This window comes from Manis javanica, chromosome 9, assembly GCF_040802235.1.
Source record: "Manis javanica isolate MJ-LG chromosome 9, MJ_LKY, whole genome shotgun sequence".
Classification (NCBI taxonomy): Eukaryota; Metazoa; Chordata; class Mammalia; order Pholidota; family Manidae; genus Manis; species Manis javanica.
Genome location: NC_133164.1, coordinates 80672791 through 80692263, shown reverse-complemented (window position 1 = coordinate 80692263; position 19473 = coordinate 80672791). Strand labels below are relative to the sequence as shown.

Here is a 19473-nt window from a genome sequence, read left to right as displayed (position 1 = left end):
GAAAGGGGCATCAGAGAGGAGGTTGCAAAACCTGAAAAAGCAGCGGGACAGAGGAATCCAGGAGGGAGAAGAGCATTTGGAATGGGAGCCCTGAGAGCTGGGAGGCAGCGAGGGTGAGGACCCGGGGATCCCACGGCGGGAGCAGGCAGTAGCTACGATTTGGGAGGCTCCTCCCGGGGACACCCGAGGAGAAAGGCGCATCTGAAGAGCAAAGCCGCAGCCGCCGTCGCGCACGTGGGTGCCAACACCCCAGCTTGCCCTGCGTCCCCTCGGCTAACCCGGAGCGAGGGAGGTGCGGCGGGAGCTTGCGCGCCGGGCGGGCAGGGGAGGTCGCCCCCCCGCTCCGGGTACGCCCCTCGGACGTGCACCTCGCGCCCCGCCCCCCGCGGCCAACGCCCGGCCAGCGGCGCCGCAGCCCGGACCGCCCGGGCCTCCCGAGCCCTGTCGCTCCGGCTCGCGCCCCGCCGGCCAGTGGCCCAGTCGGCGTTGCGGGCGGCGCGGCTGTGTTCGGCGTAAGCAGAACGCGGGCCGCCGAGCGGCGCGGTTGGGAGACCGCGGGGCCCCGCCGCTTGGACTGGCCCCGGTTCCCGCGCCGGGCCGGGGGGCGTGCGCGTCGCGCGCGGGGAGGCCGGCCGGGCGGGCGGCGAGTGCCGTCAGGAATCGGCTGGTCCTCCTTCCCCCTCGCCGCCGGGCGCGCGCCGGGCCCCCCGCGCGAGGCGCTGCCCTACTTGCCGCCCACTTCGGACGGGCGCGGCCGCTACTCAGTCCGCTGCCGTGCGCCGGGACGACTCCGCGCTCCCACGCCTGCTCAGGCCACCGGGAGCCTGCGGGGTGCGTTTGGCTTTTGTTTCCTTGCGAGGCTGGCGGGCCCCCATCTCCCGCTTCCCGCCTTCGCTTGCAAATGCCCGGACCCCCTTTCCGGCTCCCAAGTCCGCCCAGCGCCTCGGACGACTCTCACTTAAGGGTAAGTTGGTCGCCACTGGCACTTGCCAGTGGCACTGTCTCCGGATCCCGCCTCTGGAGCTGTTCTAGAAGATGCTTGGGGCAGGCTCCAGGTTCAGTCCTTAGCCCAAATAATAATAGTGGAATCGCCTGGTGTTTTCTGTTCCCTTAACTCAAAAAGGTTAAAGTGGCCAACAGGTTGTGATGGGATGGAGTTTGTTCTTGATATTTGATAATAGAGATTTTGAATGCTTTTCTCTTTTCACGAGATGCTAAAAATGCCGACTACAGTTCCTCCTTCTGGTATTTTAGAATTGGGACAAAGTGTTAAAAGAGGAGAGCTTTCTGGATCATCCTAATGGACTGGATTCTGCTACATTCAACTTGGTGTGTAATTGTTGAGTAGGAAAGACGTGCTTACAGCTGCTATTAATTATGGTCTCAGATTGTGAGGTATATTGATGAGTTTGCATTACAGGTAGCCTTTGTGGAATTGTTTACTTAGCACTTTGCTGGACAATATCATTCTGCCCACGAAGGCTCTCAATCTGTTTTCTAAGAAAGGGTATTTGGTGGGTAAGTGATCCTGAGAAGACAGTATTGGGGAAAGTTAAGGAACTGCCTTAACTTCATGTTAAGGAGAAATACATATATTTTTAAGTTCATCCTAAGAATCCTAGGTGAGCTGTACCATCTGTATATTGCATTGCAATATGTGTACGATTTGCATTGCAAGTTACACTTCTAATTCATCCTGACTTATATTTAAAAAATTTCAGTTGTCATTTGTACAATAAATTATCTTCTGTGTATGTTCATATGTTGGTACGTTGGGGAGATAAAACATACAAACCAAACCACTTGTGAACAAGAAGGATTTGAGACTAAAACATTATAAAATGAAACACCAGCAGTGTCAAACAGACAGTGGTCAGAAGGCTTGGCAAGAAGTGGGTCTTTTGGGTGTAGAGTGATCAGAAAAGGATACAGAAAGAGCTGTGTCTTGGGCAGAGTCTGGAGGAATGGATATAGTATCGACTGACAGGGAGAGGAAGAAGAGTTTGTGGGCCTCAGAGGGTGAAGGGGGCTTCATGCCTCACAAAGAATGATTCTAATTTATTTAAAAGAAAGATAACTTACAGTGTCCAGATTGGCCAGTGTGGACTGCCTGTTCTCCCCTCAAAGCCCTTTCCAGGCTGGGCCACTTTTCTTCATGATAACAGTGTGATTCCTTCTCTGTGAAGGTTTCCCTGATTTTACAACCTGAGTTTTTTCCTTTGACTTCCACTTTCCTTGGCTCATCTATAAGTACAAATAAAAAAACAGATTTTGTTTTGTTTTGATGGTCCAGACCTTAGATTTTGCTATTTCCTATTTATTTTAAAAATTGAGACATACCACATTATATTAGTTCCAGGTGTACAACATAATATGATATTTGTATGTACTGAGAAATGACTACCACAGTAAGTCTAGTCAACATTCATCACCACCTAGTTAAAATTTTTGGTGTGTGATGAAAACTTCCTAAGATCTACTGTTTTAGCAAATTTCAAACGTACAGTACAGTATTATTAACTACAGTCACCATTATAGTCATAAAAACATTTTTGTATATTTTTCACAACTTCGTTTCTGTCTTTAAGTAACACATATGTTCTTAAAAGAGCAGGAACAGTCCTTAGTTCTCTTTATTCAGCGTATTTTTGCACTGTGGTCATAGCTTTTTAACTTAAATAATAATTAGTCTGGTGCCTGGCATGGTACTTGACCATGGTTGAATGCATACTCAACAGTCCTATCTGTAGGACTGAGTCTGTGTGGGAGCAGGCAGCTGCTGAGCAGAGCAATGGGGTAATAAAAGCAGCAGTCAGAGATCATTCTGGTTGCAAAGGGAGATTTGCAGATGGAAGCCCTGGAGTTCTCACTGTGAAGAAGAGGGAGACCTGAAAGCCACAGGAGGGAGCTGGGTGGGCTGCATAGGAAGCATGGGGCCATCCACAGTCTGACCCAGGAAGCAGAAGAGCCCCAGCCTCTTTGCCCCCACGTCCCCATTCCTCCAAGTGTGTTGCAGGTTCCCCTTCACTAGAGCTGATGGAGGGTTTGAAAATCACCATCAGAGAGTGTGTGAATTGTTTCAATTAATTATTTTAAAGAAGAAAGAATGCTGCTGTTGTTGAAATGGTGTAGTTAGCAGGAGAATCAGGGGTGGGTTGGGAACAGGGTGGGGCAGCTAAGTTTGGTTTTCACAATACTAAACTGAAAGACAATAGAGGTGCCCATGTGCGGAGAGGGTCTCTGATGGGGGCCAGGAGAAAGCCAGGTCGGATATATTCAGCAGCTACAGGGATGCCAACAAAGAGTATGAGACAGGGTGAATAAATTAAGCACCATGACTGTGGGCTACACCCAGTGAAGAGTCAGTGAGAGAAACCAACCAAGACAGGGTCCGACGGGGAAAACCAGGCATCACAGTAACAGGGAAGCCAGTGGCAGACCTGAGGGGGAGCTCAGTGAAAATTCTCATCAGTGGCTGATGAAAAATCCCAGCCAAGAACTTGCCTAGAAAGAGGCAATCTCAGTGGTAAGGCTTCGGTGTGACCTCTTAGTAGTGTTTTGCCTTCTGTTTTAGGTATGTATGGACATCCGCCTTTCATTTGAATAATGTTTTATATTCTATAAAGCATTTCCACCTTGTAACATATTTTATTTTATTTTGGTATCATTAATCTCTATAATTACATGAAGAACATTATGTTTACTAGGCTCTCCCCCTTCACCAAGTACCCCCCACATACCCCTTCACAGTCACTGTCCATCAGCATAGTAAGATGCTGTAAAATCACTACTTGTCTTCTCTGTGTTGCACAGCCCTCCTCGTGCCTCCCCACATTATACATGCTAATCATATTGCCCCCTTTCTTTTTCCCCACACTTATCTGTCCCCTCCCACCCATCCTCTATAGTCCCTTTCCCTTTGGTAACTGTTAATCCATTCTTGGGTTCTGTGATTCTGCTTCTGTTTTGTTCCTTCAGTTTTCCTTTGTTCTTATACTCCACATATGAGTGAAATCATTTGGTACTTGTCTTTCTCCACCTGGCTTATTTCACTGAGCATTATACCCTCTAGCTCCATCCATGTTGTTGCGAATGGTAGGATCTGTTTTTTTCTCATGGCTGAGTAATATTCCATTGTGTATGTACCACATCTTCTTTATCCATTCATCTACTGATGGACATTTAGGTTGCTTCCATATCTTGGCTATTGTAAATAGTGCTGTGATAAACATAGGGGTGCATCTGTCTTTTTCAAACTGGAGTACTGCATTCTTAGGGTAAACTCCTAGAAGTGGAATTCCTGGGTCAAATGGTATTTCTATTTTGAGCATTCTGAGGAACCTCCATACTGCTTTCCACAATGGTTGAACTAATTTATATTCCCACCAGCAGTGTAGGAGGGTTCCCCTTTCTCCACAACCTTTCCAACATTTGTTGTTCGTCTTTTCGATGATGGCGATCCTTACTGGTATGAGGTGATATCTCATTGTGGTTTTAATTTGCATTTCTCTGATGATAAGCGATGTGGAGCATCTTTTCATGTGTCTGTTGGCCATCTGAATTTCTTTAGAGAACTGTCTATTCAGCTCCTCTGCGCATTTTTTAAGTGGATTATTTGCTTTTTGTTTGTTGAGGTGTGTGAGCTCTTTATATATTTTGAATGTTAATCGTTTATCGGATCTGCAATTTATGAATATATTCTCCCATACTGTAGGATACCTTTTTGTTCTATTGATGGTGTCCTTTGCTGTAAAGAAGCTTTTTAGCTTGATATAGTCCCACTTACTCATTTTTGCTTTTGTTTCCCTTGCCCCAGGAGATATGTTCATGAAGAAGTGACTCATGTTTATGTCCATGAGATTTTTGCCTATGTTTTTTTCTAAGAGTTTTATGGTTTCATGACTTACATTCAGGCCTTTGATCCATTTCAAATTTACTTTTGTGTATGGGGTTAGACAATGGTCCAGTTTCATTCTCTTACATGTAGCTGTCAAGTTTTGACAGCACCATCTGTTGAAGAGACTGTCATTTCCCCATTGTATGTCCATGGCTCCTTTATCGTATATTAATTGGCCATATATGTTTGGGTTAATGTTTGGAGTCTCTATTCTGTTCCACTGGTCTGTGGTTCTGTTCTTGTGGCAATACCAAATTGTCTTGATTACTGTGGCTTTGTAGTAGAGCTTGAAGTTGGGGAGCGAGATCCCCCCCCCCCACTTTATTCTTCCTTCTCAGGATTGCTTTGGCTATTTGGGGTCTTTGGTGTTTCCATATGAATTTTTGAACTATTTGTTCCAGTTCATTGAAGAATGCTGTTGGTAATTTGATAGGGATTGCATCGAATCTGTATATTGCAGGATGGCCATTTTGACAATATTAATTCTTCCTAGTCAGGAGCATGGGATGAGTTTCCATTTGTTAGAGACCTCTTTAATTTCTCTTAAGAGTGTCTTGTAGTTTTCAGGGTATCAGTCTTTCACTTCCTTGGTTAGGTTTATTCCTAGTTATTTTATTCTTTTTGATGCTATTGTGAATGGAATTGTTTTCCTGATTTCTCTTTCTATTAGTTCATTGTTAGTGTATAGGAAAGCCACAGATTTCTGTGTGTTAATTTTGTATCCCACAACTTTGCTGAATTCTGATATTCTAGTAGTTTTGGAGTGGAGTCTTTAGGGTTTTTTATGTACAATATCATGTCATCTGCAAATAGTGACAGTTTGACTTCTTCTTTACCAATCTGGATTCCTTGTATTTCTTTGTTTTGTCTGATTGCCGTGGCTAGGACCTCCAATACTTCGTTGAATGACAGTGGGGAGAGTGGGCATTCCTGTCTTGTTCCTGATCTCAGAGGAAAAGCCTTCTGCCTCTTGATGTTCAGTATGCTATTAGCTGTGGGTTTATGATATATGGCCTTTATTATGTTGAGGTACTTGCCCTCTGTGCCCATTTTGTTGAGAGTTTTTATCATGAATGGATGTTGAATTTTGTCGAATGCTTTTTCAGCATCTATGGAGATGATCATGTAGTTTTTGTCCTTCTTTTTGTTGATGTGGTGGATGATGTTGACGGATTTTCGAATGTTGTACCATCCTTGCATCCCTGGGATGAATCCCCCTTGGCCATGGTGTATGATCCTTTTGATGTATTTTTGAATTTGGTTTGCTAATATTTTATTGATTATTTTTGCATCTATGTTCATCAGGGATATTGGTCTGTAGTTTTCTTTTTTGTGGGGTCATTGCCTGGTTTTGGTATTAGGGTGATGTTGGCTTCATAAAACGAGTTTGGGAGTATTCCCGCCTCTTTTATTTTTTGGAAAACTTTAAGGAGAATGGTTATTATGTCTTCTCTGTATGTCTGATAAAATTCCGAGGTAAATCCATCTGGCCCAGGGGTTTTTTTCTTGGGTAGTTCTTTGATTACTGATTCAATTTTGTTGCTGGTAATTGGTCTGTTTAGATTTTCTGTTTCTTTCTGGGTCAGTCTTGGAAGGTTTTATTTTTCTAAAAACTTGTCCATCTCTCCAGGGTTTTCCAGCTTGTTAGCATATACGTTTTCATAGTATATAGTATATGTTAGCATATACGTTTTCATACTATTCTCTAATAATTCCTTTTATTTCTGTGGGGTCCGTCATGATTCTTCCTTTCTCATTTCTGATTCTGTTGATGTGTGTTGACTCTCTTTTTCTCTTAATAAGTCTGGCTAGAGGCTTATCTATTTTGTTTATTTTCTCGAAGAACCAGCTCTTGGTTTCATTGATTTTTTTCTATTGTCTTATTGTTCTCAATTTTATTTATTTATTTCTTCTCTGATCTTTGTTATGTCCCTCCGTCTGCTGACCTTAGTCCTCATTTGTTCTTCTTTTTCCAATTTTGATAATTGTGACATTAGACTATTCATTTGGGATTGTTTTTCCTTCTTTAAATATGTCTGCATTGCTATATACTTTCCTCTTAAGACTGCTACAGAAGTTGGGGCTTTGTGTTGTTGTTGTCATTTGTTTCCATATATTGCTGGATCTCCATTTTAATTTGGTCATTGATCCATTGATTATTTAGTAGCATGTTGTTAAGCCTCCATGTGTTTGTGAGCCTTTTTGCTTTCTTTGTACAATTTATTTCTAGTTTTATACTTTTGTGATCTGAAAAGTTGGTGGTAGGATTTCAATCTTTTTGAATTTACTGAGGCTCTTTTTGTGGCACAGTATGTGGTCTATTCTGGAGAATGTTCCAAGTGCACTTCGGAAGAATGTGTATCCTGTTGCTTTTGGATGTAGAGTTCTATAGATGTCTATTAGGCCCATCTGTTCTAGTGTGTTGTTCAGTGCCTCCATGTACTTATTTTCTGTCTGGTGGATATGTCCTTTAGAGTAAGTGGTGTGATAAACTCTCCCAATATGAATGCATTGCATTCTATTTCCTCCTTTAACTCTGTTAGTATTTGTTTCACATATATTAGTGCTCCTGTATTGGGTGCATATATGTTTATAATGATTATATCCTGTTGTTGGACTGAGCCCTTTATCATTATGTAATGTCCTTCTTTATCTCTTGTTACTTTCTTTATTTTGAAGTCTATTTTGTCTGATACTAGTATTGCAACACCTGCTTTTCTCTCCCTGTTGTGTGCATGAAATATTTTTTTCCATCCCTTGACTTTTAATCTGTGCATGTCTTTGGGTTTGAGGGGGTGTCTTTTAAGCAACATATAGATGGGTCTTGCTTTTTTATCCATTCTATTACTCTGTGTCTTTTGATTGGTGCATTCAGTCCATTTACATTTAGGGTGATTATTGAAAGATATGTACTTATTGCCATTGCAGGCTTTAGATTTGTGGTTACTAAAGGTTCAAGGTTAGCTTCTTTACTACCTTACTGTCTAACTTAACTTGCTTATTGAGCTATTATTAACACAGTCTGATGATTATTTCTCTCCCTTCTTATTCCTTGTCCTCCATTCTTCATATGTTGGGTGTTTTGTTCTGTGCTCTTTTTAGGAGTGCTCCCATCTAGAGCAGTCTCTCTAAGATACCCTGAGGAGGTGGTTTGTAGGAGGCAAATTCTTTCAACTTTTGCTTGTCTGAAAATTGTTTAATCCCTCCTTCATATTTAAATGATAATAGTGCTAGATACAGTATCCTTGGTTTAAGGCCCTTCTGTTTCACTGCATTAAATATATCATGCCATTCTCGTCTGATCTGTATGGTTTCTGTTGAGAAGTCTGATGCTAGCCTGATGGGTTTTCCTTTATAGGTGACCTTTTTTCTCTCTCTGGCTGCCTTTAATACTCTGTCCTTGTCCTTGATCTTTGCCATTTTAATTATTATGTATCTTGGTGTTGCCCTCTTTGGGTCCCTTCTCTTGGGAGTTCTGTGTGCTTCCGTAGTCTAAACAACTATTTCTTCCCCCAGTTTGGGGAAGTTCTCAGCAGTTATTTCTTCGAAGACACTTTCTATCCCTTTTTCTCTCTCTTCTTCTTCTGGTACCCCTATAATGCAGATACTGTTCCTTTTAGATTGGTCACATAGTTCTCTTAATATTGTTTCATTCCTGGAGATCCCTTTATCTCCCTCTGCATCACCTTCTATGCGTTTCTGTTCTCTGGTTTCTATTCCATCAATGGCCTCTTGCATCTTATCCATTCTGCTTATAAATACTTCCAGAGATTGTTTCACTTCTGTAATCTCCCTCCAGATGTCATCCTTTAGGTCTTGTATATTTCTCTCCAGCTCTGTCAGCATGTTTATGATTTTTATTTTGAATTCTTTTTCTAGGACACTGGTTAGGTCCGTCTCTGCAGATCCTCTCTCAGGTGTTGTCTGAACTATCTTGAACTGGACTAAATTTTTTTGCCTTTTCATGGTGATAGCAGTGGCTGTAGGCAGGTTGCGGGTGTGTCAGCTGGGAAGAGAAAGTCCTTTCCTGCTTGCTGGTTGCTTTGCCCTTCTCCGCTGCTTGTGTTGGTTACCCGCACTCCTGGAGCAGCCACCAGGTAATTCCCCTAAGCTGTTGTGGGCGGGGTCTCCATCAGAACAGTGCGGAGCCTTGCAGGGAGTGGTAGGCATGCCAGGTGTGCTCCTCCGCTAGTGGTGCCCCTGCCGGGCAGCTGTGTGCCAACAACAGCCTTTGGGTCTGGCCTGAGCGGCTGTGTGTCATGCTGGGATTCTGGTTGGCTGCTGGGAGTGCCACTGCTCTCTCTGGCACCACTGCAGGTGTGCACAGGCCTCTCCCGCATGGACCTCTCCCAGGCTCCTCTGGCGCCACTGCTCCGGCACGCGCGGCTGTACCCAGGCTGTTCGGTCACCGCTGTGGTGGGCTTGCACGAGCCGCTTCCGGTCCCCTCTGGTGCTGCCGGAGCATGTGATCTGCTGCCGGTCCCCTCCGGTGCCACCGCCCACAGCGCGCACAGCTACTCTTCCACTATTGGGCTGGTGTGTCAGGGTCTGAACCAGTTGGAGGAACGACTGGCAGGCTGCTTAGTGCTGTGAGGGGCTTCAGTGCTGCACTGCCACCCCGGGGTTTAGAGTGCCTAATGTTCCCCAGGATTCCCAGCTGCTGGCTAAGTGTGCTGGGATGACTTCATCCAGCTGTGGGGGTTTCTGTCTCTTTAAGACTTGCAGAAACCACTCACTTTTCTTTTGTCTCAGGGGTACTGGTTGCGGAGACCTGCCCATGGGTTTTGCTTTTCTGTTTCTCTAATATCCCTCACCCTGTGTACCTTGTGTCTGCGCTCTGGGTGCAGATTTCTAGAGCTGGTTGTTTAGCAGTCCTGGGCTTTCACTCCCTCCCCATTCCGACTCCTTTCTTACTGCCAGGTTCTGGGGTGGCGGAGCGTTCGGGTCACGCCTGGTCACGGCTTGTATCTTACCCCCTTCATGTGATGTTGAGTTCTTGCAGATGTGGATGTATCCTGGCTGTTGTACTGCATCCACTGGTGTCTCTCTTAGGAATAGTTGTATTTATTGTATTTTCATAAATATATATGTTTTTGGGAGGAGATTTCCACTGATCTACTCATGCCGCCATCTTCCCGTGATCCCCATGGTAAACGTATTTTAAGTATAGTAATTATAGGAGCATATCTACAAGTGAAGAAATGTTTTAGGTCCATTTAAAAACCAATGGACTGTTCACATACTTCAAAGGGGCTCTTACAACAAGTAGTATAAATATAGATATTATCTAGTACTTCAGCAAAATAAAGGAAAAGCAGTGAGTTAGAAGATACTTGGGAGAAACAAAACTCTTCAGTTCATTCACACCTATCATTTTTTGCACTATTTTTTTCTTTAAGAATAGTGCTTTAGAATAATTTATTCCTGCCTTAACTTACAAATACATTTTCCACAGTAACAATGGAAAAATGAAACCTTTACTCCCAGCTCATCAGAGTTGCCACTGCTCTGCTCCCCAGGCCTATCTGCACCTTTTTGGGGGGACGTCACTACAGTGAGGCCCCTGGTCAACATCACCTGCTGAACCTTTATTTTGTGTTGATTTCAGCTTATGTGTGAAGCACTCTCTTAATGAAGCTAGATATTGTGGACAACACTTCTGCCTCCCTTCTGACGATGGATCTTGAATGATGGAAGTGACAGTTAATAATTGATTAATAAATTGTTCAGAAAGTATCTGGTTGGGGATGGGGGTGACAGAGCAGCAATGCATGCATCTTTTTTTTCTTTTTTTTTTGATCACCATACCTAACTGAAGAGGACATGCAGCTAGAGGGACAGGCAGGCAATCCAGCACTTATATGCCCAGTGTTTTGGTGTGTAAGGTGTTATGATAGTTTTTAAGATCATGATAGATTTTTAGATTAAGTCATTGTTGCCTGGGTCCCTGTTCTTTTGAGGGGGGATGAGTTAAGGAACAAGGCATTTTTTCTGGGTGTGCACTTGATATCAGTTGTGTGCTGAGTGTAAGGGGGTGGTTAACACAGACATAACCCCTGCCTTCACGGAGTGTATAGTCTAGTGAGAGGTCAGATACTAAACAATCTTCTAAATAAATGCAAAAGGCACACTTTAAGTTAACTATGATAAAAGTCCAACAGGAATGCCTAATATGGGTTTGTGAGTCAGAAAAGGCCTCACTGAGGACGAGTAACTGCTAGCAGGGCAAAAAGAAGTTCAGGCAGAGGGAAGCACGTGTGTGAAGCCCCCAAGGCGGGAGAGAGCTCCATGCATCGGTTGCATCGGTGGGCAGGAGAGCCAGGGAGAGGGCATGGGCTGGGGGTTTTCCTGGGAGGGGTAGTCAGGGCCAGAGTGGGAAGCCCTGGGAGGGCCGTGTCAAGGATCACACATTGTTTTTCTTGCCGTGGGAAGGCTTTGCAGAGTCCCAGCAAGGGTGTGACATGATCAACTTTACTGCTTGATATCAGGAGAGGCCCACTCTGGCTGCCAGCTACAGAATACTATGCAGGTGGCAAGACCAGTCCCTTGCATTACAGGCGTCCAGGTGGGAGTCATGGTGCTTGGACCACAGAGGTGGGTGTGGAGATGAGTGCAAATGGAGGGACTTCAGGAGTGTTTTGGAGGCAGAATTTACAAAACTGCTGGTATGTTAGAGAGCAAGGGAAAGAATCTGAGATTCTTCCCTGATCTTTTAGCATGAGACACTGAGTGAGTTTTCATAGGTGGGGAAGACTGGGGAGAAGCAAATTTGTTGTCTTTGCTTTAACCATTTTTCCAATGAAGGCTAGTAGATATAAGCTATTTTTAGGGATAAAGCTTGGTGTCATCAAATGTGTCAGGCACCTACCACTGTGATAGGTAAACGGTTTTGGAGTTTAGCAAATGTGGGATTTATTTTCCTCTTCTGTGGCCATGTGCTTCATGGCTCTCTAGCTCACATCTGATCTAATGACTCTTCCTGGATTGGAACAGCCAGTCTGTCTGCAAATGGGAACATGCACTCAAATGCAAGAGGTCCAGAACCTGCCATCTTCAGTCCTAACCAGCAAGGTCTCAAACTATTGGATGTGCTGTATGGACCGTTCTTATTCATTTCCCTATGTCGTGGTGCCCACACACTGATCCTAACCCTGGGTGACGCCTCAAGTCCCTGAAAGGTCTCTGGCCCTTCTGTTAGGAGCCTTTGCTTATTCCTCATGCTTTCTTCTTTTCTGAGCACATCAGACGTTAAAACGAGACCTTCTTGACTGACAACATTAAAGAAATTGCTTTTGGTCCTGATTAGTTTTATAATTTCTTCTAAATAAAAGCCATGGAGCAGATTTTAGAAATGATTCCATGCCTGTGTGAATGGATCCAGATTAGTGCTGATGCCAGTTCAAGGCCCAGTTCATAGATGACAAATATTCTGCCATGGCCTTTGGTTTCCTAGATCTGGCCATGCGTGGTACACTGACACGGTGCTGTTTGGAAATGGAATTAAGGCCTCAATCTAGGGTCACCAATTTGGATGTCTCAGAGGGCAAGGGAGGTAAGGGAACTGAATGAAGCAGGCAGATAGAGGGAAACTCACAGTCTCATCTTGATTTCTCTTTAGTTTCCTCACATTTGAGAACTGAGCATAGGTACTTCTCTGCTATAACACATTCTTGAATTATAGGGATAGTAAAAAGGGAGGAAAATCTCAGTGCTGTGGGCACTAGGGAGTAGTGGAGACTCTGGCAAACTAGGGTTGTTATATGGTCTAAAAGAGTAGCTATTACGTAAAAAAAGTCAAGTTGGTAATCTGTATTTTTAAAAATGTGAAACCTCCCTTATTAACAATACTGGCTCAAACTTTTTGGGACACTGCTTAGGTAAACAGAATATATTTGCTGACCAAATAGAGTTCATAGGCTGCCATTTTGCCATCTCTGACTTGTGGGCTCAGCTCTGTGCTTAGCTGACTGTACTTTCCTTTTAATCAGATTGCTCTTCTTACTCATCATGAATGCCTTTCTTATTTATCATGATGGAGAATATCAGAAAACATTCCAGCTTCCTGTTCCACTGATTCTGCCCATTTGAGTCTGACTTGAAATCTGGGCATGTAGAACGGGGAGCTGGGCCAAGCCCCTGGCCCTGTAAAGTACATACTCCTATTGCTTGTAGAGTTAACAAAATTTGGGTAGCTCTTAGGCTTTTTAAAGCTTTCATTCATGTTTCTGTGGAATATTTTTACATATTCCCATTGTCAAAGTGTATCTTTTTCTCCAGTTGTCTTAAGAGTTTGTATAACTTCTAGACACTCTTGCTTTTTGTATGATTGGAGGCAACAATGCCTTCGTTTGCTTGTGGGCTTTTGTATGTTTGTACTTACCTTTCTTGTGAATTTTCCTCCTCCAGGAAGCCTCCAAGTCTCCCTAAAACTGGATCCCTCCCCTTCCCCACTGTGTGCTCCTCCCCACCCCCACCATGTGCTGCTCCCCACCCCCACCATGTGCTGCTCTCCACTGTTTCACTCTGAAGGGCAGATCCTTACTTCTCTGTGTTCCCTAGGGAACTTTTTGGCTTAAGTTTACCACGTCTTTCCAAAGCCTAGAAATTTCTGGACACATGTTAGCCAACAGTAAATTAAGGTTGAATGATTTTGAGTTCATTATTGACAGGCTTATACAGAAAAGAAATGTTACAAAATTCCTAGCATTTTATGATTCTGTGATTCAGTTAAGACTTGGGATTTAGTTGAAAATATGAGCACTAACCTTTCAGCCATTCACTATTATTTTCATGGTTATATATCATAAGGAAATATAAAGGCTCTTCTCTTTTTGCTTTATGGCAAAGAATATCCTTTAACTCCCTATCATTATGCCGTCTGTCTTGGTCCTAGACATTATCAAGGTGAATTATTAGGACGTCAGCATAGTGCTTCCAAATCCAAACTTATGCAATCAATTTTTGAGGATGGTTAGAACAAGGATTGTTTCCCCCCTTTTCATCAGAAACTGTGAGCTTTCTGTGTTTATTTCCAGAAGATGTAGGGATGTTTTCTGGCCAGCTTAATACATGTAATTGAGCTTAGAATAGGAATTGTTGAGGTTAACAGACCAAGAACTTGAGAAGCCTCACCCAGTGCAGGATAGCATCCTTTTGCTAAGTGTACTTGGAAAATTGCCATACTTATAGGTGATTTACAAGTTGATGGAATTTTGTGTAGGGCAGTGAATCTATTTCATTTGTTAATTGAATGCCCCAATTATTTGGTACTTTTTAGAAAGGTAATAGTGTAAGTCACACTGCTGGATGCTGCATCCATGTAAATAAGCATCTGTGAATGGGCGCCAGTCCTGCGGATGGACCCTGTATATGGTACAGAAGTGTCTCCACTTCCAGCTGTTGCCATCATTGTGTTTTGTGTGAATGGCAGTGCCCATCCATTTTACTGCAGCCGATCATTAGTAATATTTTAGGGCCACTTTATTCTTCTGTGAGGACAGGGAGAGTATCATTGTCCGCTTTTTCAGAACCTTGCATCTGTGTCCAAAACAATGCCCATTGCTATGGAGTAAATGGTGAGAGAAGGAAGACAGGACCCTGTGAAGGGAACAGTTACACATTAACCACTAACATGAGGCCCAGGTGCAAGGTTAGTAGACATCGTTTTAAATTGGGTCTATGTCCAAATAAGTTGTTTTTCAAGAACTTTCTAGAACTTAGAGCTCAGAGTAACTGTAACTTCTATAGTAGGCCAGCTGTAGCTTATAAAGAAGCTTCTGCTGTTCCACACTTAGCAATGTAGACTCAGCATTTCTTTTTAACTTTATGGAGTTTGGAAGTAATCTAGTTCAGAATTTTGTCGATCTCTACTATAAACAGATGATTTTTTGTTATAAGGGGTCATCCTGTGCTCTGTAGGATGGCTCCCTGGCCTCTACTCTCTAGATGTCTGTAGCATCTCCCCCGACACTGAGTTGTGACAAACAGAAATGTATTCAGACATTTCCAAACATGTGCTGAGTAGGGGAACTTGCCTCTGGCTAAAAACCACTGATCTAATTCAGCCAGTTTATAGATGACAAATCAGAGGTCCAGTTACATTAAGCAATATTTCTACAGCTAAAAGTCATTATGTCAGAAGATGCATTAAAAACCAAATTATCTAACTTGAAGGAACCTCTTATCAATTCAAAACTCATTTTTCTTTTGTGGAAAATAGTTCTTAATGATAGTAAATGGTGCCTCTTGATTCTTGGCCTGACTAGCCAAATACAGCTGCCACTACTGTTAATCAAACTGTAGCAAGGATGTAAAGTATTAACAGTACTTTGAAATCTTAAACAACTTTCAAAGTAATTGAAATGTTAAGACATTGGTAAGTAAGGCAAATTTATAAAATTACTTGGTTTTGGCCTCTATCTTCTATGGCTTTATACTCTGCGTACTTCATAAATTTGTACTAATAATGAGGATAAAAAATCCTTGTCACATGTATTTCTAACCTAACCCCTTACTGCAGGGATGCCAAAACCGTTTTACCTAAAACGGAAGTACAGGGAAAGCCCTGATTTGTCCACATGTATGCCTCTGAGTAGTGGCCGAGTTGAAACTATGATCTGTCTGTCCTGAACCCGCTTCCCGCAGGTTTTTGGCAAAGTACATTAACCTCTGTTTTCAGAGCCAGATTTTGCAATGAAGTTGTGTTCAGTAGCTTGGCGTGTTTTATTCTAGAGCCATGAGTGACCGTGTGCTTGCACAGTTGGGAATTCTGATGCCAGCAACATAAATATCTGCTAAGTAAGAGTATGTTCATTCATTCCGTAAGTATTTATTCCAATGTCTGCTTTGGTCAGGGATGTGCTAGTCTGTGGATGTGAGAGATATGAGAAGGAGCAGACACTGAGACCCCAGGAAATTCACAGTCAGGGTAAGAACTTCAAATTTCAGGCTCCTTTGTATCACATTAGAAAAAATGCGCTGGTTTATTCATGCATATTTATTCATTTAACAGGATTTTTGAGTCCCTGTTGCATGGCAGGCATTGGCATCAGCTACTCTGTCCTTTTTGCCTAGGCAATTTCCAGAATAAAGCTGGGAGGAAGGGATGGTGTGCACTAGTGAGTGGGCCCTCAGACTCTGCAAGAGAGGAGTGAGAAACACTAGTGCCTGTGCTGGCAAGGGAGCTGCCCTGCTTTTAAAAGTTAGTGAGAGTGAGAGTACGTTTGTAAAGTCCATAACTAACAAGCATTATTGTTCTGCTTCACAGATGGTACCTAGGAGCTGACTGGGGAAGGTTGCATCCTGGCCGGGCTGTTACCGTCACACCAGGTCTAGTCGTTGTCAGCCCGATCATATGGTGCTCCCTCCAGAGACCATGCGTTACAGATGGAAAAAAATGTCTGAGCTTTTAATCAACCCCTTGTAGGGATGAGTGATGTGTTCAGGGTAGTGCTATTTCTGTGTTGTTTATGTGGCCACTGTTGGCATATAGCACAAAAGAAGAAAGAATTCACTTTGTGGAAATTAAAAATCTCTGTTCTCATCTTTTAATGTTCTCATTGACTTTTATATCACACGTGAAGAAAATAAATTCACCAATTATATGACCTTCTGCATGAACATTAAAAAAGTTCTCCAAGTTTCTCCAGGCTGTCACTAAAAATGTCGGTCAGAACCTAAAATAAAAAAGAAATAGTATATAAATTATTCGATTGATGATTTAATTCACTTACCTTCTTTAAATTGTTCTGATTTTTACCTAGTCCACTTCAAAGATTCCATAATGAAGATTCCTATGGTTAAGTAAATGCACAGTTCCCTGTTTAGCCTTCCTTAGGATCACACATTTGTACAGCAATGAGGACTCTTTCTTCTGGGACTGAAAATGAGGATAACTTGTAAAGAGTGGACAGTAGATTGAGCTGTTTGTCTATCTGTCTATCTATCTATCTACCTATCTATCTGTCTATCTATCTATCTATATATTTATATTCACAGAGTTTGAACTTACTCCCACCCCTTGCCAGGAATAAAATAAAAGCTTTAGTGAATGGCTTTGGATGCACTTATCACCTGTATTCCGCCTGTATTCCTTTTTTACTTGTTTGTTGGACCTATGTAGAATGAACTGAGGAAAAAGAGTTCATTGTTTATGGAAGGGTTACAACTTTATCAACCCTTTGATAACATATATTTTTAGCACTCCCTTAGTATCCTGAGATGAAATTCGTAGGTGAATGAATTACCTATACATATTTTCAAAAATGTCAGTATAATGCCTGTATATAATAAATGAGAGAAACAATGGACGGTAATTTATAATACAGTTATATTTCAAAATGCTTGGACTTGATTAGTCTAGAAAATAAATTGAAGCAGTTGGATGCTTGTGCCTATATGAAGATTCACCAGTAAGAATGTTATCAAGGAATGAGATTCTGCACAGCACTGTGCTCAGCGACATCTTGTGAAATAGTGAACAATATTTGGTAAAGTTCCATATGAAACAAAGTAAAAACCTTTACTCAGTTTACACAGAGTTATATTCCTGGGGAAGACAGTAAATACTAAACCATGCAGAAAAATAATTTTTTATTATATGTAAAATGAAATTATGCTCAAGGTTTAGAGAGCAAAATAGGTTTTTTTTCACCTACATGGATATCAAGTGAGGCTAACTCTCTCACCTTAAAAAGTGAGTGTCTTTGCACTATCTCATTCCATTTTTTAAATAAGGGCATTAGTTTTAGCATGTGGGGCTTACCTGTGTACAGCTTGGCTATGACAGTCCTTGTATGTCAACTGCATTCCCTCCTCATTTTCACTTTATTTATATCTCCTAAGCTGCCCTTTTGCCCAGGGCAGTTGTTGCTATGGGTACTTTTTGAGGTTTGGTGTGAAAGGGGAGTGGGATTGGATTCCAGTACACTCTTAAAGCTTGAATATGGTGTAAGAAGCAAAAGAAATAAGACTCAAATTTCCACAAAGTATTATTTAAATGCTGTTTGACAGCAAGGCAACATTCAGAGAATGAAATATAAGGTGAATGATGATGTCTATAATTGTGCTTGTAAGTGAAAGTTTGTGTCACATTAGATATTACACAACCAAACACCACCAGGCACATGACATTTTGGGGTTTATTGTTGATTTGGTAACCATTACTGTTCATGAGAGATCTAAAGGTATATTCCACCTAAGTTCAGTTTGCTTGCTACCATATAACTAGAATCAGATGTAATATTGTGCTTGAAGGATAAGGCGTTGTAGTCTTATGAAGTCTTTTTCTGATGATGCAAGCTAGAGGTGAGAGTGGGCTGACACAAGAGATAACTTAAAGTTAAAATTGTGTCTTAATCCAAGAGCACAAATGGAGGGCACATTATAAGCCTTAACTTCTGATCCTCAACAGTGAGGAAGGGGGAGGTGTGGGAACCTGAGGGCCGTGGCTTAGTGGGTTTGGTCTCTGTCACTTGGCTACATTGGTAACAGAATTCAAAGCCTGGAGCCTCTCTGAACCTGCGTTAGATAACAGTTCTCAGGAGGCATAGATGGAGTTTGGGGATAAGCATTAAGGCATTTTCTTGATTATTGCCTGTATGTGTAGAGCTCCTGGTAAGTTTCCCAAGCTGTTTACAAAAACCAGACTCATTTTTTTATAGTCATTCTTCTTTGATATCATCTCTGACCTTTTACTTTTTGTCTCTTGTTTCATTTTGTCTATAGGCTAAGTGTAAAAACATATGGGCAAAATGCACTCAGTAGTTTATCAACTAATGTGGGCTTACACCTACATCCAATGTGAAGGAAGCAGAGAAAATTGGCATATTGTTTAAGGCTCAGTCTTTGAATCTTGGAAGGTTTATTGATAGTCTAATTTTTTGGTAGAGTTTAATGTAAAAGTATTTTTCAAAATTATGATGCAGACCACCCTAACTTAGGATAATTTTCTCCATTTCTTTTTAGCACCATGTAAGGTGTATTTTAAAAATGCTTGGTATTACTATAGTCTTTTATACTTTTATAACACATCATGTGGATTTGTTATTACTTTTTTAAACGTGCTAGTATTGCTCTACGGTAATTACTCAAGGGCAGAGTTATCAGTGGCAGTTAATGCCATTTAAAATATTTGTCTTTGTTTTTATTTACAGACTTTTTAATTGAATAAAAATGTGTTTTACAAGGCATCTATTCAGAATTTCTGTAATAGAAGAAATGGTTTTATAGATGAACTAAAGTGCTTAGTGTTTTGAATATTTCTGTGTATTATGTAAAGGAAATTCATATGAAAGGTCTTTTCGGGTTAGCTGAATAAAATTTACTGTTACTTCTCCATTAGCTATATTGCCTAAGAGTTATTTTCTAAGATGTAAGTATAGTGAAACTTGACATTTTGCTAGTTTTTGAAAAGATGACAATGGCTAAGCTTTCTTTGCTAAATTCCAGTCAGTAGACATAAAAATGAATTGGAAGTAAATGGTTATGGCTGACAATTAACATGCGGTTCAAAACCCCTTAGAACAAAGCCACTTAGACAGGTGGCAGTGTTTGCTTTTCCTTTCCAAATGTTCGAC

General features: G+C 42.0%; 1 protein-coding gene across 1 annotated transcript in view; it reads left to right on the top strand.

Moving 5' to 3' along the window:
- Positions 1-19473, top strand: part of L3MBTL4 (L3MBTL histone methyl-lysine binding protein 4) — a 120352-nt gene that overhangs the window by 8556 nt on the left and 92323 nt on the right. The window contains exon 5 of the mRNA XM_073213285.1: positions 521-964. Within this exon, the coding sequence (XP_073069386.1) occupies positions 521-964 (444 nt within the window). The remainder of the gene's footprint in view (positions 1-520; positions 965-19473) is intronic.